This window comes from Typopeltis vanoorti, chromosome 23 (assembly GCF_054136105.1).
Source record: "Typopeltis vanoorti isolate ZY-2024b chromosome 23, IOZ_Tvanoo_1.0, whole genome shotgun sequence".
NCBI classification, from domain to species: Eukaryota; Metazoa; Arthropoda; class Arachnida; order Uropygi; family Thelyphonidae; genus Typopeltis; species Typopeltis vanoorti.
Genome location: NC_143571.1, coordinates 78,930,393 through 78,958,343, shown reverse-complemented (window position 1 = coordinate 78,958,343; position 27,951 = coordinate 78,930,393). Strand labels below are relative to the sequence as shown.

At 36.9% G+C, this 27,951-nt stretch overlaps 1 protein-coding gene across 1 annotated transcript in view; it reads right to left on the bottom strand.

Annotated features, from left to right (window-relative positions):
- Positions 1 to 15,089: 15,089 nt before the first annotated feature.
- Positions 15,090 to 27,951, bottom strand: part of LOC150094021 (ammonium transporter Rh type A-like) — a 92,000-nt gene continuing 79,138 nt past the window's right edge. Inside the window, exons 7-9 of the mRNA XM_090413084.1 lie at positions 20,281 to 20,414; positions 19,649 to 19,830; positions 15,090 to 15,468 (exon numbers count right to left, since the gene is read on the bottom strand). Of these exons, the coding sequence (XP_090269210.1) occupies positions 15,326 to 15,468; positions 19,649 to 19,830; positions 20,281 to 20,414 (459 nt within the window). The 3' untranslated portion in view covers positions 15,090 to 15,325. The remainder of the gene's footprint in view (positions 15,469 to 19,648; positions 19,831 to 20,280; positions 20,415 to 27,951) is intronic.

Here is a 27,951-nt window from a genome sequence, read left to right as displayed (position 1 = left end):
CTACTGATGTTCTGCACCATCCCCTCAGAAGGCTGCCCATCTTCTCTGTAAGTCCTTGCATTTTCCTCATTCAAAAGTCCCTCAAAGTATATTCTCCATCTGTTTCTTATGTCCACATCCCTCCATAATACTCTTCCTTCAGCGTCTTTGATCTGCCTCACATGTAAAATGTCCTTTGCTGCTTTATTTCTACATTTCGCTAGTTGATAAATTTTTCTCTGTCCTTCCTTTGTTTCTAATTGATCATACAGATCTTGATATGCCATGGCCTTCGCCTGTGCCAGAACTCTCTTGTCTTCTTGCTTTCTCTCTCTGTACACCTCTCTGTCCTCTTCCACTCTTGACTCATCCCACTTTTGCTTTGCCTTCCTCTTAGCTGTCACTGCCACTTGTACATTATTATTCCACCAACAACCCTCTTTCTGCTCTCTAATCTTTCCAGATGTCTCACCAAGCACCTCGATTACACAGCTCAGGATTACTTTTGAATTATGTTTCCACCAATCTTGTATACTTTCCAAGCCATCCGAAATCCTCTCTAACACCCTCTCCCTAAAACGATTCCTCACACTCTCTTCTTTTTAGCAAAACCACTTAATTGTCTTCATCCCATGGCTTCCAGAGGTTCTTTTCTTCGATCATATTTTAAAGTCTGCGCACAGCAGTCGGTGTTGCTGTGCCACTTGATCTGTTGGAATTACTTTACAATTTGCCACAACCTTGAGATGTTTTCTTCTAGTCAAAATGTAGTAAATTTGTGAACAGTTGTTACCACTCCTAAATGTTATCAAATGTTTTCCCCCTTGTAGAAAAACGAGTTCACCATTGGTAGATCAAACGTTCCTGCAAAGTTCACAACTCTCTCTCCTTCCTGGTTCATCTTTCCCACTCCGTTGCCACCATGCACCCTTTCACAGTCTCTATTCTGTCTTCCTATGTGCCCGTTCAAGTCCCCTCCGACAATCACCATCTCGTGGTCTTCCAGTTCCGTCATTTCTTCATCTAACACGTTCCAGAACTCATCTTTCTCCTCTGCTGTACAGCCAACTTGCGGGGCATATACACATAATACGACCACCTGCTCTTCTACAAGACCCAATTTCATTTGCATGATCCTGTCGTTCCTGCTACCCACTTCCAGTACTTCGCGTTTCATTCTGCCACACACCACAATTCCTACGCCATTTCTTCCCTCGTTATTCGCTCCAGAGTAGAACAATTTATATCCATCTCCCAGTTCCTTTGCCTTTCCCCCCTTCCACCTTGTCTCCTGTACACATAAAATGTCCAACTTCCTCTTCCTCATCATGTCTGCCACCTCTCTTCCCCTTCCAGTCATGCTTCCAACATTCAGTGTTCCCACTCGCAACATCCTCTCCACCTGATGGGCTCGCTTCTTTAACCGCACCCGCCCTTGATGCGGTAGCCCTCGTCCACTTCTCGCAGCTGTAGGGCGATGTGGCTGCGCGTCGCTTAATGAGTACGCCCTAGCCCTTATATCATTTTCTCTTTGACTCATATCATAGCTAGAGCTGGCAGTGAAGTTTTACGACCGTATGCCCTTCCTGACATCAACCCTCGCCATTTATCCGGGCTTGAGACCGGCACCTATTGAGGCTAGCTTGCCTCCTTCGGTGGCTGCGTAAGACGAAATGACTTAACAAGATAGGAAAGACTCACCCCTAGCCCTCGAACACTCTAATAGCATCAGGGGGAAGGAGCAAGGAAAGGAGAAAGAAGCAAAGAAAGAAGGGGAGAGGACCAAACAGATGTATATTACATGAAGTAAGGCATGGCCCAGCATCTTGTGTCTCGGGTTTGCCATGCCCGGACTCACTAAAGTGAACCCTTGAGGTATTTAAATTAAATAAAACACTCTTGTGAATTTTAATAATTTCTAATATTGTGGAATATCGTATGCATACGACCTCTATAATTTTAGTGCAATTTATTATATATGAAGTGTGCAGCATAAAAGTGGTTAAAGGTTCCTCACCCTGGGAAGAATATAAATATAATCAAGAGAAACGCAAACAGTAGTACACGTCAATACTTGAAGTAGAAAAAATTATCAAAAACCTGAAATGTGGAAAGCCAGCTGCAGTAGATGGTATTTTACTAGAAATGCTGAAATCTGGAATTATATACGTTTTGCCATGGCTACAATGCATTATTCAGGAAGCCTAGTCAGAAGGTTGAAATCCAGGTATTTAGAGTAGGGTCCACATAGTTTCCATGTAAAAAGGGAAGTAAAACTCAATGTGAGAATTACAGAAGAAAATGTAATTCAAGTAAGATTTATGCAAGTTTTACTTGAGAAGAGGCTAAGAAAAATTGTGGAAGAGAAACTTTAGAACAAACTGGATTCAGTCCAAATAGAGGTTGTCGAGATCGCATTTTTACTTTACAACAAATAGTTGAGAAATCATGGGAATATGACAAGAATCTTTGCTTAAGTTTTATAGATCTGGAAAAGCATACAACAAGTGTCCAGTGGAAAACTTCAAAAACATTACAATTATATGAGGTAAATGGAACACAATGCAGAGCAATACGTAGTCTATATTTAGTTGCAAGTCAGTCGCTAGAATTGAAGGAAGACGGTTTGATATAAAGTCAGGTGTAAGACATTAAAATTAAAACTTGTAAAATCAGATGTAAGTGTCTTGGAAGACAAAAATGTTAGATATGACAGTTATACCAGATGCAACTTCTGCTCACCTGCACTCCCTCCTCTCTCTCCCATTCAGATGGCATCACTGATACAACACCCGAAGAAAAAAGCTGGCCTTCTGGTATCCTTCTTTTCCTGTACCTCCTGCATAGACGGCGAAAGCAAATCACTTTCCATATAACTGAGCACCATATGTCTTCTGTAGCCTTTCGGCAGAAAGACATAAGAAGAATATTAGACAACCTGAACACCACAAAGTCGTCTGGTCCCGATGGCATCGCTCCTATTGTATTCAAACGTTGTGCGCAAGAGCTAACACCTAGCCTCTATCGTCTCTTCAATCTGGTATATTCAACTGGCACCTGGAAACTAATATATATTCAACCCATTCCAAAACTGGAGACAAAAGCCTACCGTCCAACTGCCATCAATGGTCAACTTCTTCACTACCTGGAAGCTCATCAGTTAATTAGTGACCACCAGTATGGATTCCGGCAATCCAGATCCATGGCTGATATCTTATCCTACATTACTCACCACTGGACGCGCGCCATGGAAGGATTTGGAGAAACGTGCGCTGTTGCCCTTGACATTTCCAAGGCTTTTGATCGTGTTTGGCATCGAGACCTGCTTTGCAAACTGCCGTCCTTTGGTCTATCTGCCACCCTCTGTAACTAGTTAGCAGCTTTCTCTCTGGAGGATTCATTGGATGTCATGATGAACAGCCTCCTCTCTTCGAGCTTTGCCACCAATGCTGGGGTACCTCAGGACTTCTTTCGGTTACTCTCTTTCTCTTAATCATAAATTGCCTACTCTCAATCACTTCAAATCCTATGCATATCACCTCTGACAAACCATGTAGTTCACTGATATCAAGATCATCAACTAGTGCTTTAAACACTGATCACCATATCATCGTTCAATGGGGCAAGGATAACCTAGTCACCTTCAATGCTGCTAAAACGCAGTCCTGCCTTTTATTTCGCAAAAGGGATCCAACCTCACCATCTCTCATCTCATCTCATTCTCATACTGTCCTTTCTTTGATACTCCTGCGTCTATTCATCTTCCAAGTCAAAACCACTTGGTCACTCTCTCCAATCAGGGGAAGAAAAGGCATCTCGTAGGCCTTTTGATGCTATGACGAAATCCAAAACTTTTGAACTTCGTGCTCCTTCTACTACATTTTTTTTAAAACATTTCTCCCTCAAGAATTCCAGATTTCTATTTCCTTACTACTATATACACTTTATTCTTCCCAATTTATACTGCTGTAGTTAAAATGTCCCATAGCGATCATTCGTTTTGCACTCGCCAAGCTCAACTGCCAAAACATCTCCTACTCTTCACTCGGTATGCTCCCCGACTTATAGCAACACCCCACTAAATATCCATTACTCACGCCATATATCCTGAAAACCACCTCGATAATACCCCTTAATAACTTATATGTCTGAGTACTATCCCCCCCCTTCCCCACATCCTCATCTTATCCACTAGACTCTGCAAACTGCAGATCCTAGTGGATAAGATGAGGATGGGGAGATAATAATCACCATTCTAGAGAGCAAAGATCACCTTAGTCAATTGTCTTTTGACCTTTTACAATATCTACGCATATTTTGAAAACCAGGTGACCAAATCTGTGCATAATAATCCATATGTGGCCTAATCAAAGCCTTATACAGTGGAGCCATAACATCCTTACGTCTATATGTCAGCTTCCACCGCATTATTGCCATAATCCATTATGTTGTCATCACGATTCTAGCAATGTGTCCCCGAAATTTTAGTTCCTTATCCACTATCACTCCCAGATCCCTCATATCCTATACCTTCTCCAAGATATTTCCACCAATCGTATACCATGCATTCCATCATTGCTTTCCAAAATTTCAAACTTGACATTTAGTAACATTTAACTGGCAACTCCAATCACTTTACCATTTAACTATCGCTTTCAAGTCCTCTTGCAAAGCCACGACTTCATTCATTATTGTTTATTTCAGCTTCAGTCGTTAGTTCTGTCCAATTTTGCATCATCCGCAAAAAGTTGAATGTCACCATCAGAGCCCCTCCCGATATCATTAACATATATAAGTTAAAGAGTAGCTGCTCCAAAAACAGACTCTTGGAATACATCACTAGTAACTTTCCTCTTCTGGGATATCGTTCCTCCATACACAACTTGCGGATGCCTATGAGACATCAACCTCTTGTCAATGTACTAACCTACTATCCAACCCAAAGCTTTCCAGTTTAATCACCAGTTTATCATGTGGCAATCTATCAAAGGCCTTTGGAAAATCTAGATATACCACTGTGTATGCATCACCTTTATCCAATGCATTGATCATCCAATTATAATAAGTAAGCAAATTACTAAATCACAATCTTCCCTTAGTAAACCCACAGTGACCACCAAAGAGAATTATGTTGTTATCAACCCAGTCTGACTACTTCTCCAATACTTTAAGCGGCATATAGATCGTCTGTAATTCGAAACTTTAGCCTTATCACCTCCGTTATGAAGCAGAAACTTTATCCTCTTTCAACTTCATTCGAACTCTGCTCAGTGTAATGAAATTTCACCTTTGATATTAATTCCCAACATATACAGGAAATAGTATGCACATACGTAAACAAAACTGAAAAGATTAAATATTTTCCAGTTGATAAAAACATGAATAACTTCCATGAGGTTCAGTGAGCAAAATCAGGTACACATGTGGCAAATGAAAATCAAATCAACATGAGATATGGATCAAAGTTAAACAGATGTACAAATATTTTCATAAATAGTGACATAATAGACGTATAAACAGGAACAGACATCCTTATCCTCTTTTTAATAAGCTTCTTCAGTTGATTGTAGCTCGTGTCTACAATTTTGCTGAAGGCAGCGCTTTTCGATGTTCTTGTTGTTCAACACAAATAGTCAAAACCTCTAAAATTTCTTTGCGTGTTCTTAAATGCTAATTTCTGCATGGTTTTCTAACTCAAGAAAATACCATTTATAACATAAGGGCGTTAAAGCTATGGCCTCCAAAAATAATAAAATAAATTATCTTGATACCAATCTCAGTCTCTTTAAACGATGAAAATCTCTAATTTAATACTAGTACTGGGATGAGTCCAGAGTTAAAAGAAAATTGTTCTTTGAACTGATGCAGTTTAATATCCGAGAATAAAATACGCTTATTCAATGTAAGATGAATAAAGAGGAACGGTTGAGATTTACTCCGAGTTGGCTGAAAATGAAGAATGGCCCAATTATAGATACCAGTTTAGCAAAACGGTAACAATTTAGGGTTATCTGTAGAAAAGGCATAGAGAAGAAACTGAATATTGCAATAATAAGTACCATCCAAACACTTAATGAGAGTATCCCACTTTTTGTTCACATAAGGTGTATCCCCCGAATGACGTCCCAAGTATTTCTTTCCCTTTGCAGACCGGTGGCTAGGAATTGGTTCGTCGGATTAGTTTCTCCATTGAAACACACACAGCGGCGTGTAGGTAAATGTGCATTTAGTTTGGTTCCTGAGACTGCTTGCTTGGTATTGTTGGTATGCTGTTTTTATATTGGAGAAATCCCCCACCCCCTCTTTGCAGGCTGTAACAGTAACATCATCAGCATATTCTGCCAGTGTTATGGCTCACTAAGAGAATTTAGAATAGGATAGACTAAGCAACATGTTTACTAGGCGCACAAAAGATACTATAGCAATTGTGAAAATGGGACCAGAAAGTGGACAACCTTGTATAATGCCTGTACTGTATGATTTAGATTATTGAACCTGTTGCTCATTTTCCTACAAAGTGAGCATTAGCATATAACAACTTAATGTCTTGAACGATTCCTGAACCAAAATCAAAGTCTTTCAGTTAGTTGAATAAGTAGCACTGATCAATGTTGTCGAAAGCTTTTTCTAGTGTTAGCAAAAGGCCCATAGTTTCACTATTGTTTTTCGGCATGCTTATCAGATCCCTTATGAGGTTTTCGTGGAATGGATCGTCCTGGTACCTGTTTATTATTTTGTTGAGCGCAGGGTTGCGTTTGTTGGCAATAGCTTTTGATATTTTTTTGCAGTTGCTGTTTATAATAGAGATGGCCCGCCAGTTTCCTAATTTTGTAAGGTCTCCTTTCTGGGATAAGCTTAATAACAGATGTTTCATACTGGGTGGGAAGCAGTTGTTAGTAGCTTCCACATATATTCTGTGGAGAATAGGTCCACGTTGTTCCAGAAGGACTGGTTCTATTCCCTCAGTCATACAGCTTGTGGGGGTAGCTATATTCTACCGTACCGGGGGGATGATTATGAGAAAGGTGGTTTCCTGTTGCCTTCCTTGCCGTACTATATCCTATGATTGTATCCTGTGTGTTCACGGGGATAGTTTGCCTACCTGAGGGCTGAAAACCCCCAGATAAACTGGTGGAAAATACCCTGCTGTCCACGCCGAAGACCGGCTAACTTGGCTACGGCTGAGGAAGATTCTTGAGCTCCTCACGTCGTCAACGGAATCGAACATAGAACACTCCTTCCTCAGGCCTATGGTTGTGAAGTGCATAGCCACTAGGCTAACCGCGCAGACAGAAGAACTGGTAAAATTCAGTAATAAGCCTCTCCATGCCAGGAGATTTATCTTTTGGTAAAGAAGTGCAGGCAGTTGTTAGATCATGTAGCATAATGAGAAGTTTTGTCTTATGCTGCATCGCGAGTGAGAGTGTTTTCACACCAAGGAGGATTATACAAGTGGCAATGGATGTTGCGATAGCTAGGTATAAGTTTTTATAGTACTGCAAGGCATATGCGCCTCCGTAGCGCAATTGGAAGAACGACGGTAAGTTGCGCCATTCGATCGGAAAAGACCTAAGTTCTATTCTCGTCATGACGGGAGGAATCTTTATAGGGACGTTTTTCAATTGAAGGTGAGTTAGCCTATCTCATACGGAGGTAGCAGGATTTTTTCTAAAAAACCGGAAACTCGGGTTTTTAATCTCGCATACAGACAAGTTGGCCCTTCAGAACACACGCAATTTACAGACAAAAAATACTAGCTGTGGTGGTACTGGCCACTAGATGGCGCTGATTGGTAATAGAGGTTCGGTGTAGTAGTTGGTGGAGACGGAGAGTTGTACAATAGGTGTGTTCCCGTGATGAGTCTTCGGACTCCTTGGATGTCACGAATAATAATAATAATAATATACACAATAAGATGATTTCATCATAATCGTTTATAATACTGCCACTATCTGTTGTTATAGTAGAAATGGTGGTGGACTCATGTTGACGTCTTCACGTCTTTCCAGTGAAAAGAAAAGTGTCGTGCTTTTATTAGGGCTCACCTTTACAGAGCGCTCTAGATACAAACTCTAGAAGTGGCTACTAGGGACTGGTATTCCTCAGAGTCCTAATAATTTAATTGCAGTTGTTGTTGAAGATTATGTAAGACTGTTTTTGAGTAAAAACCTTAACTTTATCTTTAAGAATGAAAACCAATCAGAAATTGGCTGGGAAGTAGACATGTCCCTGATGAGAGTGGCAGTATAGTTTCTGGAGCACTTCAGATACTCTGTGTTTAGTAACAAGATGCTCTTAAACATCCATTATGCTCCTTTTTGTGCACAGAGATTCAGATGCTTAGAGGGATGGAATCATGATCTAATGCATAAGATGGAAGATTATTTGATGCTCCTTATGAAGGATGTGCATGGATGCGTAGTATCTATCGAGACGTCCTTGGTAAAAGACCCTGGTAGATCTAGTTTTGCCCCTTCAGGAAAAAAAAATTCATGTGGGTGTAAGTGTATGAAGATAGTCAGCTCGTAGTTATTGATGACATCCTGAAGAAACTGAGCTAGTCTGTCCATGATTCAGAGTGCAGTTGAAATCCTTTGTCAGTATGAGGTGGTTGATCTTCATTAACTTTGCTGCGGTGATTTTGAGCTAACTCCAGTACCCGCACTGCAAACTGTTCGTCCTGTTGTATATGAACATTATATGCATTCTCTTCCCCCTTGGAGTTTTAATGGTTTCATAAATTGCGCAACCGGGAAAGATACCGATAAACAGTAATTTTAGGGAGGTTTTTGGTGGATACCAACAGTAACTCTTGATTCATGAAATTGTATGGCAGGGCAGTGGTGAATGGTATGGACAGCGTTTCAAGAGGCGGTCTGAAGGTTTTGTGTGGAATCGAAGTTAGTTTCCTTCAGCATATCTCCACATACCGACCACTGAATTAGAAAAATTGATGCAGATGTATGTAAAGGTCACTTAAGAAACGTATATGCAAAATACATTAGTCAACAAAAGTCAGTAATTGTCAACAGTGTTCATCACAATGGAAAAAACAAAGTATCTTTAGGAGTTCGATAAAGGGCTTATTGTGGATGACCGTCTGATTGGAGCCACGATTTTGAAGACAGCAGAGCAGACTGGTTTATCAAAAGGTGAGATATCCTGGGTGTTGAATCAGAGAAAAATAATCTACGTTGCTTGTCCAAGAGGCGTAACTTTGGTCCTAAGCCAGTCTGTCAGGAACGAGATCGCCACCATCTCAGAAGGCTTGTACGGACAAACAGAACTTCCTGCGTGCAGCAATTGACCAAAGCATTTAATGCAGGCTGTTACCGACCGATATCTCAGCGAGCTATTCGCAGGAAATTGAAGGGGATCAGTACTAGCAATCGTCAATAGAAGTTTCTAATTGAGTGGCCAGTATGTGTGTTTCTGGCTGATGGGCAAGGATATGCTGCAGGACGAGACTGTTTCGCTGTGGTCTGGCACACCTCTAGCATTTAAGGAGAGAAAGGTTACTGGTATGCTTATGAGAAATGATTTATTGTAGCTGGCTTTTTCCACGGGATTCAAGCCTGTTGATCAGGTAACATATTATTTTTCTGAGGTTGATAAGTTTTTCTTCCTTTTTTTCTTTCTAGAAGATTTCTAGAAAGAAAAAAAATATTTCAGTAATGGTTTGGAATAACTATTACAAAAAAGCATGCTCAGTAACTATTCTATAGTAATGCTCGAACATCAGGGATATGCATTGAAGCATCTGGCATACAGTGATGCAAGTATTTTTCTTCTTCTAGTTAGTTTTTAAATTATATATAAAAAGTAGTTTCTTCTCTACAGAAAATTATATCAAAACATTTAAAATGTTTTAAAAAACTTACTAAAAATTACATTACTTATAGTTGATGTGTGATTTTGTGGTATATAATGTCTAACCATAAAATTAGATATGGAAGCAATGATTAGGACTAGCAGTGGAGAATTAAATATTAAAAAAAGTTCCTGATATTCTAATGAAAATTAAATTTTGCAGTCATAGATGGAATTTTATTTACAGTGATCTACCATTTATCTGACTTTCAAAACAATCACCTTTTAAATAACTGACCATTGAATTATCAAACTGGCTTCTATCTAACCCTTCAATTATTAGAATGGCAAACTGCCCTCACAGTATATAATCAGATAAACTGTAGATTACTTAAATTTCTCAGATTGTGGGATATTTCCCAGTCAGAAAACAGTCATTTTGTGTATAATTGTGCAATAATTAGTTTGAAATAAACCATAAGTCGATATAAGTAATTCTTGTTGGCAAGGTTTTTCATTTGCACTTTATTTGCTAATGAGAAATACGGTGCATTTTGTAAAAAATAACATCTTGTAACAAACTGCTGCAAATCCCAGCTAAGTTTCACAGCAACAATACCGCTTAAATAAGCAGTTTGAGATTGCAAACATGGCAAGATCAGAATTACTTCAGTGAACTATTTTCTAGCAGAAATTTTAAAACACATTTGGGATAGTTAATTGGATAGTTAATTTGCTGAATATCAGTGCATTTATTTTGTGCTGAATAGCACAATCGAATTGTGGTTATGGTAGAGATGATATGAGCTCACTATACCCTAAATTGGTTGATAGTTTAACTTAACATTGGCAATGGTTGGTCACCAGAAACCAACTGCTCAGAATGTGTTCAGAAATAATAAGTGATAATAAGCTCCCCTTTGTATTCAATATCAAGCATTGAGATAGTCCTATTACAGTGCAGTGATTATGTGTATTATACAATTATGTTGCAATGTGTAAATGAGTTGTACTTGTGGCATAGATGTAGACTGTCAGAAGTATGACATTGTCTGCATAAAGATTAAATTTAAATTAAATTAAATTAAATTTAAATTTAGTAAATCTGTTATCAAACTTGGTAACAATATCTGGTAACAATAACAGATTAAATCTGTTATCAAACTTGGCGATGTTAATGCCACTTTTCTTCAAAATATAATCAGTATAGATGAATAACAGTGTCTTTTAAAATTAACCCAGATTTCTAGAACATCTAGCATCAATTTTCCTGCCACCTTTATCATTATTGATTCATTTTCGGCACCAATCCGCAGGGATAGATGGCGTTTCGGATTTTGTTACTTGAAAATTGTGCTCTGCTCTTATAACGTTTTAAAAAGAAACCCAAACTAACCAAAATCACTTTTAATTATTTTAATACAACAAATATTTTAATACAACAAAAAAAACAAATATATAGGAATAAAATATTTATTTCTCTATTTTGGAAAACCAAAGTTAGAAAAAAAACCCAACAGATTGATTACAAACTCACAAGTTACAAAATGCCGGTTGATTCAAAAAAAAAGTTAATGTGAAATTTGGCATTGTTTGGACCTCGCAATATTTTCATAGTCAAGTTGATATGAAGAAGTGGCCAATCGTAGACAATCATCCAAATGATCATTTGTAATTTGGTTTCTTAATTGATTTTTTATGACTGTCATATTTGAAAAAGCGGATTCTGACAAGTATGTCGATCCGAAACATGACAGAATTTTTCGCGCAATATCAGTTAATATTGGGAATTTTTCATGTGCATTCTTCCAAATAATTTCATTGTTTATTGATTTTAAATGTAAACTATTCTCAATGTTTATTATCTCAAGTTTTACTTCAGCTTGGTTTATATCAAACAGCCCACTAATTTTATTTGAAATTTCTGTGATGTTCAAGTTTTCTTGAAATGGATTATTGATAAAAGATACAATTATTTTAGTTTTATTAAAATCTTTAAATCTTGAATTTATTTCTTCCTCAATTAATTCTATTTCACGAATAAATTCTTTTAAATCATAGCGAAGCATTTCTTGATTTTGTTCAAAAATTTATAATAAATATGGGAGATGTCTAAATTCGCGGTCATTTATCTTTTCCTTTAATAAAAGGAAGTATTTTTGGAAAGTTTTTATTGAACTTAACATGTCAATTAAATTTTTATCTCTACCTTGTAACTCTAAATTTAAATTGCTTAATTTCGTACAGAAATCTACTAAAATGATAAGTGTAACAACCATCTTTAATCACTCAATTGTGGATAAATACTCCTTTTTCATCAATGAATTTTTTATATCGTTAATTAATACAAGAAATCTTTCTAAAAATTGACTTCTGCTGAGCCAGCGAACATTATTGTACAACAGAAGTTTCCTATCATCATCTGCCTGTAATTTAAATAACCAATTTGCAAGGCTTTTCCTGCAACAGGAGTAATACACCAACAGTACTTGTTGGTGAATAATACAGTGGTACGTTAAAAAATCTGGATATTTGTCATCGTTTTTACATAATGAAATGAAGCCTGATTTATTACCTATCATTGCAGGAGCACCATCAGTAGTAATGGACACAAGTTTAAAAAGCGGAAGTTTGTGTTGTTTCACAAATTCATCAAATGCCGAAAAAATGTCTTCTCCCCTAGTCCTTCCCAGTAATGGTATAATCTTATTATCAGTTATATTTATGAGTTATAATTATGAGCGATATCAGTTAATGGTACTAAAATGGTAATAAAAGTACAATTTGATGAATCGTTTGATTCATCAAATTGTAATGAAAATCCAACACACTGGTGAATGTCTGACATTAACCTGGCTTGGAAACTTTTTTCCGGCAATGAACTGTTCCCTTCGGCAATTTGAAACCTCGTCTGCGACCTAGAAGTAGTCTCTCTCTCTAGCGACGTCTCGAACCGAGAAGCTCCTTTCTGGAAGCGGGAAACTTCTCTCTCAAGCAACGTGGATCCGTCAGTCTCTCTGACAGCAATTCTGGAACCGGGACCACTTCTGCTTGTTTCAGTCCCTTTTTATTAGACCTCCTCTGAGACCGTGCATGAAGTTTGGCAACCCCCAAAGAATTGGTATGAGTCTTTCATCTTAAGTTTAAAGTTCGGCACGCCTTTTGTTCTCCTCCGCTTTCTTTTGATTGTAAGTTTCCGGCCATGGGAAAGTTGTTTGAACTCTTTCTGACTGACTTAGATGTTTACATTTAGAGTCTGCAAGCCTTTCTCATACATACAAGTTTCAATAACAATCTTTCTAATGCCGCCATGTACAGCTTCGGCGACAAAAACATTGCCTTTGTTTTTAACACTCTAACATATTCTTATTAAAGCAGTATATACAGTTAGCTTCAAAAGAGTTATTTACAAAAACATTTAATACAAACTATACCGAGACAAACAAAGTTTATTTATTTTTTACAATATTCACATGGGACTTAACCTAAGTAAAAAATCGATGCAATGTGCTTTGGAATATTTAATATTTAAGCTACAATCGAGTTTTTACACTTTGCTTATAATCGTATTCACTCGGATCGCTGTTTGACTTCCACTAATCCAAATTAATTCATTTGCCCGGACTTATAAGAAAATTACTGATTTGATAATTTTAACGAAAAATAAATAAACAATAGAAATACACTTAAAGCGAATTAAAAATAATACAAAATAATGATAAATAAAATATTATGTGTTCAGTTTTAATTAAATTGGTAAGTAAGGAGGAATACACAAGAGATCGACCAAAAATCGCTCCGCGATCGACGGGTTGAACACCCCTGCTATAGGTTAATCAACCTCTCCTGGATGGGTTCTCCTCCTTCCTCCAAAAAATTGCAATACTCTTTCCTCCAGTTCTGAGCTTTTTCAATAGCTCCAGGAATAATTTGCCGTCGTCCTGATATTTATTTTCTATGTTCTTACCAAGGTCTTCCATGACTTCTTTTTAGTAGTTTTACATTTTCCTTTATTCTCAGAGCACAAGCTGACCTACGAGGAATCTACGATTTCTTGTTTTCCTTGCCTGCATCTAACTTCCTGGGGACACCATGATATTCCAATTTTTGACCATTGCAGACAACCTCACCACATGCCTCTAACTGAATGTTTTCGTTAGAATCTGCTACAACCTCCAGAGTTTGAGGTGTTGTTTTCAAACTCATTTTTTCTTGGATAATATTTTTGTATTTAAGTCTACAATTCAGTTCTGAAAGCTGCTCAACTGTGGTTCATTTTAACGTTCTTACACGCTTTTATTCTCAATATGATATTCGTTTTATTCTGTTCAACATAAATGGTAGTCAAAACACTAACATAGTTTTAATGAGACGTTTATTTTTTGTCTTCTTTCCAAGTGAATTTGGTGAGATCTTTATGTACTAGTTACTGTTTTATGATGGAACCATAAAATGATGTTCAAAATAAAATTACTATTTTATGATGTTCCATCATAAAATAGTAATTAGTCCATATCCTGAATAGAAATCCTGCAGGTACTTACCATATCGGCTAATGCCTTGCTTATTCCCTGTAGGGAATAAAAAGGAATTAGCGGATAATGCGGATAAGCCCCATTTAGCTTTTGGAGACTGGGGGGGGGGGCGTTTAATCTCTACTAGAAGCCAAAGATAGCTATCCCAACATTATCACTAATTATAAATGGCACCTGTCGAAGAGAGGCAGACATGTACTGGTGTTTAATTTTCCCTAACGGATTATATTATTGTTTGAAATAGTGTAGGTTCTCAATTCTGCTAGTTCCATTCCTCAACAGAAACATGAATGGAAAATTGATCCTTCTGTTAAATGTGCCAATCTTCTGCTCTGCTGATGTTGAGTTGGGATTTGTTCCAGTAGGTGATTTTTTCGCTGTTATGTTGTACCATGTAAGTTTGGTTTAAACCAATAGAAACACAATTTGTCGGCTAAATACCAAATTGCCAGCTCTTGTTCGTTCACTATACAGGTCGATATCTATTAACGGAGTGCTCCATGAGAAGGTGAGGATTAAACATTAGGTTAGAATCTCCCCTAGTCGGTTCTCCGCATTCCTTAAAAGGGTATATGAAATTCCCTAGTTATCTAGGTTTGACCTTTAAGCACCCGCCCCGATATTGTAATATTAATCAAAAGTTTTTTTGTTTGTTTGTTACCTTGAAGGGGATTTGAAAACACAAATGTAAAAGTGGTAAAACACTTCAACAAACCGCACTGGAGGTTGTCATTTGCAAATATTATATTTAATGGAAAATATTCATTTATTTTCTGAAGTGAGCTCTTTATTGGAATCCTTTATACAAAAGAATGCATTTACGTGGGGATATGAAAACACATGTGAATACAAACAATAGAGATAACATAGGTAAAAAGATGCTGATAAATTCCAACAGGGTTCAGCTGTTGTAGCTTTCATAAGCTTTTACAATTAATGGTTATGATCTTATACAAATAAGTAATGCTTAGAAAATTATTTACATTCAATGAGTTCAGATATCAAAACTTAGTATTCTGCAATTCTATGTTAATTTTAGACTGTTGCTTTGGATCCTCTTCATCAGGGAGTATCCAAAACTGGTTGTCATCGAAGAGATTATCTGCTGGTGGCAGCTCAAATAGAGGAAGACTTGTAATAAGGCCTGCAAAATATGAACTACATTAGACGGGAAAATAAATATGACAAAGTATTTGACTTTTTCTTTGTTATTAAGACTTTTTTTAATAGATTCATCTGCTGTTTGAAAGTTTGGTAGGTGGAAGCCACTGTCACTCAACGGGATTAGCATTTATTACTAGAAATATAGTGCAGAGATATGAGATATAAGAAAATTGGATTAAACGGGAAGCTCTATGAGGATATGTGATAAAATTTAATGGTGCATCTGATGTCTTGCAACTGGATAGGTTCTGTGGAGTAGTAAGTAAATTAGTTTAACTCGCAGTAATGCAATGATAAATGCACCGATTTGCAGTTCTGAAGCAGTAATAAAATGTATTTAAAAGCAGTTTATGTTTTATAATTTAGTGACAATTTCAAAGAGCACTGATAAAGTGACACAAAAGGATAGTTATCCTGTTATATAAAAGCCTTGATCAAACCACATCTGATGTGTACAGATTTGGTCATCGATTTTCAGTGCAGTTGACAACACTAATATTATTAACTAGTTGTAGTGATACCCCAGTGACATCCACAAATATCGAAGCTAAAAATTACTATTCTCAAAGTTAACATTCAAGTGTGTAACGAGAGAAGAACATGAGGATCCCATTGGAACATATCAACTATGAGAGCTATTTATCAAATTCATGCTGCATTTATTCCCAATATGGTAGGGAATACGTGGTTGTTGAGTGGAATGCATTGCTGGAGCTTGTTTGGAATAAAATGTGTGGTAGCGAAACAGTGAAGTTAGGATATATCTCCTACAATCAGTATTTATACTCCATGTTAATATTTAACAGCATAAGATGAAAAATGAAGATGAAACATGAATGTAGGACATTGAAAGTGACTGCATTGCAGATTTTGTCAAATAGGTGGGAAAATCGGGGATATAAATGGCAGATTTTGTCAAATAGGTGGGAAAATTGGGGATATAATAGAAGCATAAGTAAGTTGGAAAGGGAGTTTTATAGAAGAGATTCGGAAGATTTTTCAACATATGGTAGGAGGAGGAAGAAGCGATGCCAGTTTGGGTGAAGTCGAATAAGATTTTTGTCAGAAGAACATGCTAACACATGGCACTGATGCGCTATAGGTGATTATACTTCTTGTGTGTAGGATAAATATAAAATAAACGTCAAATGTCGGATGAAGCAGCAGATTTTTCTCATAGCATGATCTCTATGGGTCATAGTATGAAGTAAAGTGACATTATTATGGATAGTGATGTTTATCTCAGCGCTTTACTTTATATAGATATATTCCACAATCAAGTATAAATCTGTAGAATTCTTGAATTATAATTCAATCATTGCTTGAACAAATTTGACTTGAAAATAAACAATAGAAATTCAAAAAAGTACGATAAATTGGCCGGAAAATTGTAAATAAAATTTTGAACAGGAAATTTATAGAACAAGCAAACAGCTATTTAGGCAAAATTCTTAGTGAAGATGGCAAATTAAATATGAAAATAGACAAGAGAATAAGCAGAGAAGATATTAATAGTCAACTGAATAATGTATAAAATATCAGAAATCAGACAAAACACTAAACTCGCACTATATAAAACTGTGTTCGAACCTGTTTTAACTTAACGATCTGCGAGCTGGGTTAGAAACAAACTAATTGATTAAAGACTGGAGAACACCGGAATGAAAGTTCTGAGAAAATTGTGGGAAATGAATAGATGGCGCCAATGGCAGAATCATACTAAAAGCAAAAGTTTATGAATTTAACGTTGTTGGCATTCAGAAATGTATCAGCAGAGTTAATTTAAGGTGGTGTAGTCACTTTAAATAGAATGAGAAAGGAAAGGTTAGCGAAACGAATGTGTTAATACCAAGATGGCAGGAAGAAGAAGACCCAGAGGAAGACCTTATCTAGGTGGATTAATATAGTTAAAGGGCGTTAGAAGACCGAAATATATTACAATATTGTAGTCCTGATTGATTAATTTGCAATAAACTGTTGATAACAACTGTTGGGATAGAGTTAGGTGAACGTGAGAGTGGAACTGACAAAAAACCAGAAAATGAAAGAACAAGGAAAGAGGGAATCAGAAGATTCAATGAAAGTAGAAATAAGGGAGAAAGATGAGAGCAAGAGATCAAAGCGGCACAGCAACTGTGAAGAAACGGTCATGTTTCAGTAATTTGCTTCTCCAACGGAAATGGGGGATTTTAGTGAGAAAAGAATCTGCATCAAATTTTACTTCAATTTCAAAAACCGGATCGAATAAAACTGAAGGCTGCTCGAACTCATTCTATTTGATACATTTGTACAGTCTTCTTTGAAATATCATTTCAAAGAAGAAATATCATTTGAATTTTTTTTTTATTCAGCTCAAATGGTGAACACTTCCTTTCCCAAATCTTCTATAAATAACACAAGTGAAGATAGCTCTGTCAACCATAACGGCCAATGCTGATTGCGCATTAAAAGCTTGGTTATATTATAGTCTAAATTTAAGATCAGCGTTCTAAAGTTTAAACTGCAGTCCATCCACTCTTCAAATGTAAAAATTCTCAGACGTCGAACCAGGACTTTAAACAATCATGACCAAATTGTGTTCAAACATATTTAAGGTCTCTTTATACCTGCTAATCGTAAGGTTACTTATACGAGACTACATGACCACTTCAAACTTCATAGTCACTTCCCACCACATGTCCACTAAATGGAAATCAAATTCGACTGAAAACAATAGCACATGCACCAGCAGGGAAATTGCTCTACGCCACGTTCTTAAACATATCCCATTTAAAGCCCAACTTTTAACATTTAAAGCAGGGTGAGAAACCATCAGCTCAATTTGACGGACTTTCTCTAAGTAACAGATAAGATAACTAACCTAACCCTGTAAGAGAGAGACACCTCTCTCTCTCTCTCTCTCTCTCTCTCTCACACACACACACACACACACACACACACACACACACACACACACACACACACACACACACACACACACACACACACACACACACACACACACACACACACACACACACAATGTCAGCCATTCATTTTTTCAAAAGTCCAGTTTCATCCTTTAAGTATATCATTTCTCTCTTCATTCTTACAAACCTTCCTGACTTCTTCCAATCCACGTTTGTTAACGTTGAAACTGAAAACGTTCCACTATCATTGCAAAAATTATTTACAATAAACAGTACTAATGTTTTCATAGTTGACCGCAAAATTTACAGTTAGCTCTTCTTATCCCGGTATTCTTCATTCTTTCACCAAATGATCTGACAATTCCCATTTTACTGGAGGTCTTCTAGGTTTGTGTGGGACAGCAAATACCATGGAACACATGTAGCCAAAAAGAAAAAAAATGTAAGAAAAATAATTCTTCTGCATAGTTTATTTGAAATTTATTCCTGATTTTTTTATGATATTGCATATTCTCTATTAAAGTAGTTTCATCTGCATTGGATAGATGTGGTGTAATGCTTTCATTCACAACGTTTCACTTTTAACAAGTCAGTGGTAAGATGCGTGCTCCGAATTCCCAGCATTCAGAGTTCGAGTCCAAATTACCCCAGAATTTATTTATTTTGAATTGGGGAAATAAAAAATGGCAACATACACCCTACCTTTCATAATTACTACCAAATGCTGGAAAATCAAGTCAATCAAGTCCTGCACCTATTAATACAGTAGGTGGGCTAAGCTTATATAATCTGGAAAGGTTACTCTAGAATCCAAAGTTTCTTCATTGCGAGTTGGTCTTCCAATCAACAAGGAAGCGATGACACACTGGGCGATGAAAATCATTCATGTAACGACTATCTATGATGAATTCAATGAAAATCATTCATGTAACGACTCTCAGACACATCTATGATGAATTCGAAACGTCCTTCTACTTTGTTAGTTGTAAAACAGACTATCTAGTCAGTCATTCAAACCAGTTAGACTGTGCTCGGAAAATGGAGATTTGACAGAAAAACAAACTATTCTTTTGTCAGTTATCCATTGCATGATGGCAAACGAGTAATTCTAAATGATATGCATACACAGTCACTGTAATAAAGCTGGAGTGCTTTATCTGGGTTTTATCACACTGTAGCTGATAAAAGCATAACAAATATTCAACCAATTCTTACATAATATACCTTTTAATAGATTTTAGCAATGAGTACCTGTTATAAGTCCACCACCAAGAGCGATTACAGTGGTTGTTCCTATGCCTGCTAGCTGAAATAGAGCCTGCGTGGACGAAGTCCGTTGTAGACCAGGTTCTACACTGGGCATTCTGGAATGTATTTCCATAAATTCTGTACTATTTGCCATTGGAGCTCTTGCGGGATAAATTGTGTACAGACTGCAAAAAAATAAAAATATCGTATATGAGACATTAAAGCCGAATAAATCATATTACATACTGATTTTAAATAGAATATATCAAAATGAAAATTTAACGGTTTATAGGTGAAACTATTACAATTGAAATTTTCAATAAGTATAATCTGGTTCAATAAAACTTTACATTTTGTAGAAAGTTGGTCCAAGTAGTCTAAAATGTTTCCCTAGTACAAGTGTCGTTTGAAACGTACCTTTTTTTGTACGTAACATTATAAAATATTTCGGTTATTAGTTAATTTTCTCATGCTCGCAGAACTCAGCGATAAAGATTGAGGTATTGCATTAAGAAAAAAAATACTATTATGAAGGAACGATTTGTCTTCTGTTCATTCCTAATGCCATTTGAATTTTCATATTGAAACGATAAAAGATGTATTAGTTTTAGTTAAGGATATTTAGAAATCCTTACCTCATCCCGTATTCATCTTCCTCTGCCATTGCCGCCATGATTACACTTGCAACTGCTGAAAGAATTCCAGGAATGACGTGGAGACTACTAATTCCACATGTGTCATGAATTCGACATCGATTAATAAGAAATGGCTGAAAGTGGAAAAAAAAACGCATATCAAAAGAAAACATTTAAGTATTCATGTTTATTTATGCAAAACAATTGATAAAAAAAAACCGTATGTATAATATATTTGGCTACGTGAACTTGGGTGGGCAGCAGCTAGGTTCTCGTTCCTGCACCCCGTGAGTACCCATTAGGGAAAGCAAAAGTTGCTACCAACCAAGCCCAAGTGATCAAATTAAAATACTCCCAAATTTCTGTCCTAAAGGATCCCACCTGGGGCCAGGCCTAAAAATAATATAATTTAATATTGTAGGTTTTTCTCCAGTGTCAAGCAAGATCTCATTGCAAATATTGCAGTGTATTCTGCCTTCAACAAGAGGGGAAGGTGCTGCCAGACCTTATATCCATGGCATGAAAGTCAAAGAGATTACCCATGATAAATATGGTAGTACAATGTTTACTAAAGAAAGCTTAATTCCATCGTCCATTGACTCAACGAACAACAAACACATTGAGGTTATTACAATCACATTTAAAAATATCTCAAACACCTCAGTTTATAAACCGCCAGAAGAAGCTTTCTCCCTCCCCAACATCCTCCTCAATAATAATGCATACATGACTAATGTTTTATTAGGTGACTTTAACAGCCATACTATTAACTGGGATTACACAAATTCCAGTGAAGATGGAGAACTTGCTGAAAAATGGGCTGAAGGTTTTATCTAAACCTGATACATAATCCAAAACTCCCTACTTCTTTCAACAGTGGCAGATGGAAGCGGGGATATAACCCAGATCTCATATTTGTTAGCTCCAAAATATCCAACACTTGGGTTAAAGTTTTAAATCCCATTCCACATATTCAACATGGACCTATAATGCTTCAATTCAACACAGCCATTATGCCTAACACAGTCCCTTACAGACGACGATTTAATTTCAAAAAGCTAATTGGAAGGGCTTCACGGAAGATATTAACCTCTTCATAGGGCTAGTCCCACCGAAAAACTCCAACCGAAGCAAAACATTATAGACCTATATCACTACTCAGCAACCTCTTTGAACTCTATGAACGATTAATTATGAATAGGCTACAACCCCTGATCGAATCCCATCTTATTGCTGAGCTGGCTGGTTTCAGACCAGGCAAATCCTGTACATCACAAATCCTCAACCTCACTCAATGTATAGAAAATGGTTATGAGCAAAAAACTAGCCACAGGAGCAGTCTTTGTACACCTAACCATAGCATATGATACCATAAACTATCTCACACTCAGAAATAAAATAGACCGAATAACTAGAGACTATCGCCTTTTCCTCTTGATCCAATAACTCTTGGAAAACAGACGCTTTTTTTGTACCTGGGGGAGAGAGGAACAGCCGCTGTCATCCCCCAAAAAACGGCCTCTCCCCAGGGAAGTGTGTTATCACCACCATTACTTGTCAACATCTGCGTCAATGATCTCCCCATCTTTCCAGGAACTAGAAATTTTATCTATGCTGATGACCTTGCCATAGCTACTCAATCAAGATATTTCAAGACTGGAACTTAATCTACCTCGGTGTACTGCACTCTTTCATATAAAACACACAGAAAAAACAAAGGCAAAAGTTAATGCAAGAAACAATATACAGTACTAAGAAAGCTTACTTTATCCAAATAGGGTGCAGACTCTAGGACACTGAGATCTTCTGCCTTGGCCCTTTGCTATTCTTCTGTTAAATATGCCTGCCCTGTATGGTCCAGTTCCTGCCATGCTGAAGTACTTGACCCAGCATTGAATGAAAGCTGTCGCTTAATTACAGGATGCCTGAAACTAACACCATTAAGAGACCTGTATATTTTGGCTGGTATTACATCTTATTCAATTCGAAGATCTGCATTCTCAGCTAAGGAAAGAAGCAGACAAATGAATGATGAGCGCCACCCATTATATCGCCAGACTACACTTCCCCAAAGACTAAGATCCCGACATAGCTTCCTACCAACAGTTGAACCACATAAAACCCTCCAGAGACAAGGCTTCAACAATGGTTTGCACTATACCCTGAGAATAATACTGGTATTCCAACAGCCGAACATCTTCCACGTGGTGCCCACTTCGACTGGAATACATAGAACAGCCTCAACAGACTACGATCGACAGGACGCTGCAAACAAAATCTAATCAAATGGGACTACCTCACTGGACCAGATAATTGTGAGTGTGGAACAACCCAGTCAATGGAACACGTTCTTTCTTGCCACCTTCTTTAATCACCTTGCACAAAACAGGACTTTATATTCTTCACAGAAAGAGCAGTTGATTGCACCTGATTCTGGAGGAACATCTGACCATATTTATTGTATATAACTTATGTATAATTTCTTTTCCTTCATATTTTACTTATTATCCCCTGTATAATTTGCCTACTAAATTTAAGTTGTTCTCATTTGCAATGTATCCTAATTTGTTGTAAATAACGTTGTACCAAATACTTACTATTGTACCACTTGTGTTTGGATACGAAATAAATAAATTAAATGTTGGGAAATAGTCCGAATTTTTTGCCAGATCGTTCGCATAGTGTTCTCTCATCAAAAATTTAGTGTGAAATATTAATAATTTACTTTCAGGCTTCCATAGCGATATACATCGATTAAATGTAGTTGGTTCACATTTACGATTTAACACGAAATTGCAAACTCGTGGTTAGTTAAAGCTACATTCTGCTGACTATACAAGTGAATAATATTCGATATTTTGTACAAAATATTGATGTAATTTGCAAACATTTTTCCTACACCTTAATGCATATTCTAATTATGAACTCAGCAGTTTTGGCGATTTTTTGTTCGAAAGTTTTGGTTTCGCCATAGAATGCATTCCATTTTCGGCACTGCGTAAATAAAAGTTTTTCCTTTTGTTGACAGAGAAGTCAAGAGTAACACTTCACGAATATTTGTACTTTTCAAATTAATTGCTGTACTAATATTGCTGGTCAGCAAATTTTAAAGATTTATGAAATACGTAGCTCTAAAAGCAATTTTTTTTATTAACAATGGTTAATCCTTGCCCATCAGCACCGTTTCTTATGAAAGACAAACAACTCACACTTCCAATGTGAGATGGCTCTCTAAACAACGAATAATGTATTCGGAATGAAAAACTCAACATGATCACCTTCAAAACCCATATGGCAATCATTCTGAACATTATATTGGTCATTTTCTTTAGAAAGTTATCTACGGAAGATTTTAATAAATTCTGCATTCAGACAAAGCAACGTCTATTCTTTCAACGAAACTATGGTAACTTATCAGTTGGCATGTAATCAAATGATTTTTCCTTCCTGTAACAGTGCTGTAAATTTCATAGGTTTTGTAAATCATTTTCCAACAGTCACTTATTGTTTAGAAGTCAAAAATCATCTGGTTAGAAGTGCTATAAATAAATGGAGTTCGAAACAACTGCAGGACGAAAGGAAGATCGAAAAGAACACTTATTAGTGGTTAAAAACAGCGACAGCACTCGAATACTAAGCCTGTTCTACCGGCTACTCCGTATCTGTTCTGATGTACCACATCAAGCCTTTAAAGTATTAGAACACACGAGCTTAAAGTTGTTTAGTGCAATACTCCAAGGAAGGTGTGCTAATTCATTTTTTCAAGATCGACAGAAGATACTGAAACGTTCCTCATAAATCGATGCCAGGATAAGAATTAGTACCGTGCTAAATATAAAGAAAATGTGCCCATTAATGCTTAGGACGAACATTTCAAACTGTTATAACTGCGACGAAAAATGAATTTGTCAAAACTCTTAACATCCCATCAATGGATCATCCACGAGGAAGCGGAACTCTCCTCATCAGAGATTCGAAAACATCATCACATGTGTGATGAGGTACTTGGATGTTGTGCCAAGATTCTTCAAAATGTCTAGCATCTTGAATCTTGAAGAAACATTTCTCTTACATCTGCCATTATCGAAATGGATTCATCAACGTATTTGGAAAATAGAATGTGGATGTTTCTTCGACAAGACAATACTAGACCACACTAGTCAGTTGAAATCCAAAAAAACAAATGAAGGTACTTCACTCACCATGCATCCAAGATATGCTGCCATCTTATATTTGTTTTGATCGATTACTCAGTACTATGCAGACGTCACTTTTACCCAAACGGAGTTTCTTTACCTCTAAGAGACCAGGTGTATCACATAGCTCGAACTGCCTGGGGAAAATAAATAGGATCAGAATTATCATGGGCAACTCTAAGGAGGCCTTAGACTCATCGAGGAAGACCATAAACATCATGTCAAGCATTATCCAACATTTGCGCAGTATCTACCATATTTTACTTTGCGCCAATACTGGACAGTGGCAATGTGTGCGTCAGAAAGATTGTAGCTAAGGCTGTTGTTAATATGTGATGAATCGAGGGATATTTTTCTAGATTCAATAATCTTTCTTTCGCGTTCATCATAACGCACATGAATATTAAAGGTTTGCGGCCAGTCTACGAGGTGTTGGCGGCCTGCATCCGAGTTGATAGAGAAGAGAACGTGGCTAGAGAAAGCGCAGGCCCTGGTCCTATTGTAGGAAATGTCTCTTTGGTGTTCTTACATACGTAAAAGGATGGATTTAGCTGTCTGACCGTAATATGGTTTTCCACATTTACACAAAATCTTGTAGACTCCTGGACACTGAGTAGGGAGATGTTTCACTTTAGTTTACTTTGTATGGAGTGAAGTTTTGGAAACGTAGTGAAGTAAGTTCTAATGTTGAATTTCTTAAGAATTTTTGCCAGTTTTGGGGAGAGAGAGAGCTGATGTATGGCAACGATATAAAAGCCCTTGGGGAGAAGAATCTTCAATAGCAGTTGAGCGATGGAAAGAGAAAAATTTATAAATATTTTTAAGAGAGAAATCATTGTTGACAAAAGTCCTTTTAAGTAAATGGAGTTAATTTTCAATTTCTGTTTCATCTGTTAGTAAAGATCTGGCTCGATATGCCAGGGTTGAAATAATACCAAATTTTTGCGGCGGGTAGTGGTAGGAAGAAGCATGAAGGTATCTGTGTGTGTGTGTGTGTGTGTGTGTGTGTGTGTGTGTGTGTGTGTGTGTGTGTGTGTGTGTGTGTGTGTGTGTGTGTGTGTGTGTGTGTGTGTGTGTGTGTGTGTGTGTGTGTGTGGATTTTCTAAAAGTGGAGAATTTGATATTTTCAGCGCATCTTTTGATAAAATTAAAATTACATCTGTTGATGTAAGTTTATCATGTCTCTGTTATTTTGTATAATTCTTTGCCTGTGATACCTGAAGAAGTTAATTCATTCAACGAAACTAGTAGTATCTTAATATTAAACCTCATTATTTGTCATATATAGATATATATATATAAATTATCGTTCATCTTTACTTGGTATAAGATATTAAAAAAATTAGTTTGAATGACTATATACCGAGAATGAAAAACAATAGGTTTAATATTAAGAGATACAACTAGTTTCGTTGAATGATTCAACTTCTTCAGGTATCACAGGCAAATAATTATACAAAAAATGACACAGACATGATAAAATTACATCAACAGATCTAGTATAAAGGACAATAGTACATTTAAAATTTGGAATGCCAGCTTCAGTTTCAATTAAAGTTGATTACGTGCGTGAGCTGCCACGAGTGCGCCAATACTGAACAGTGGCAATGTGTGCCTCAGAGAGACTGAAGCTAAGGCTGTTGTTAATATGGGATGAATCTAGTGAAATTTCGCTAGATTCGACGATCTTTCTTTCGAGTTCATCATGACACACATGGATATTAGAAGTTTTTGTCCAGTTTACGAGTTGTTGGCGGCCTTCATCTGAGTTAATAGAAAAGAGAACGTGGCTAGAGAGAGCGCTGGCTCTGGTCCTATTGCAGGAAATGTCTCTTTGGTGTTTTTCCATACGCAGAACGATGGATTTAACTGTCTGGCCGTAATATGGTTTTCCACATTCCCACAAAATCTTGTAGACTCCTGGATACTGAGTATCCAGAAATCTACAAGTAGGGAGATGTTTCACTTTAGGTTTACTTAGTATGGAGCGAAGTTTTGGAAACGTAGTTAAGCAAGTTCTAATGTTGAATTTCTTAAGAATTTTTGCTAGTTTTTGGTAGAGAGAGCTGATGTATGGCAATGAAATAAAAGCTCTTGGGGCTTTAGTAGCAGTAGAGCGATGGAAAGAGAAAAATTTATAAATATTTTTAAGAGAGAAAGCATTGTTGACAACAGTCCTTTTAAGTAAATGGAGTTAATTTTCAATTTCTGTTTCATCTGTAAGTAAAGATCTGGCTCTATGTGCCAGGTTTGAAATAATACCAAACGTGTGCGGAGGGTAGTGATGGGAAGAAGCATGAAGGTATCTGTCCGTGTGAGTCGTTTTTCTAAAAATTGAGATTTTTATATTTTCAGTGTATCTCGTAAGTTTTAAGTCCAGAAAGGAAAGACATTCGTTGGACTCCAGTTCGAAGGTAAAATTGATATTTTCATGGAACTTGTTGAGGTGGTCTAGAAACAAATTGAGGTTGTTGATACCGTGTTCCCAGATAAGGAATATATCGTCTACATAACGATAACAAATTTTTGGTTTAAGATTAGATGAATTAATTGCCTTTTTTTTCAAACTCCTTAAGAAATATTATTATTATTCCTGATACCTCCAAGGAGTCCGAAGACTCATCGCGGGAGGACATCTACAACTGTCTCTACACCTAACCGCTACTACGAATAATCTCCATCAACGCCATCTACCGCCCACCTCCAACACCATCACACCTAGTAATTTTTGTCTGTAAATTGCGTGTGTTCTGAAGGGCCGATTTGTATGTATGCGGGATGAAAAACCCGAGTTTCCGGGAGAAAAAACCCTGCTATATATATATATATATGGGCAAGAATTGGAGAGAGTGCACTGCCCATAGCCAATCCTGAGTTTTGTTTGTAGATCTTTTTTACGAATTTGAAGTATCCTGAATTTACACAGTGAGAGAGTAAGGAAAAGAATTTCTTGGATAGTTTGTTCTGGAGAAGATGGAGGACTTCTTGAGTCCTCCATCTACATTCGTGAAAAGAGAAACTATATCAAAACTTGCCATTAAATCTGATTTGTTAAGTTTGATGTCGTTGATTTTTGACACAAAATTAGCCGAAGTTTTTATATGAGATGAGGAAGTTCCAGATAGGCTTTTTAAAAAAGGATCCGAGGTATTTAAATAGGTTGTAAGTAGGTGAGTGTATGCCTTCGACGATTGGTCCGAGCGGAGAGTTTCATTGATGGATCTTAAGGAGTCCATATAATCGTGGGATTAGTGGCTGAAGCGACCTGAGGGAAAGACGGATTTTTCTTGGTAACTCTGAGGTGGTTTTCAGTAAATTGTTGGTCCCATTATGCAGTTCTATTGTAGGGTTACTATTTAATTCAGAGTAAGTGTTACTGTTTAGTAGTTCCAAAATTTTCTTATGGTAATAATTTATGGATTACTTCGAAGGTAAAATTGATATTTTACCTTCGAACTGGAACCAACGACTGTCT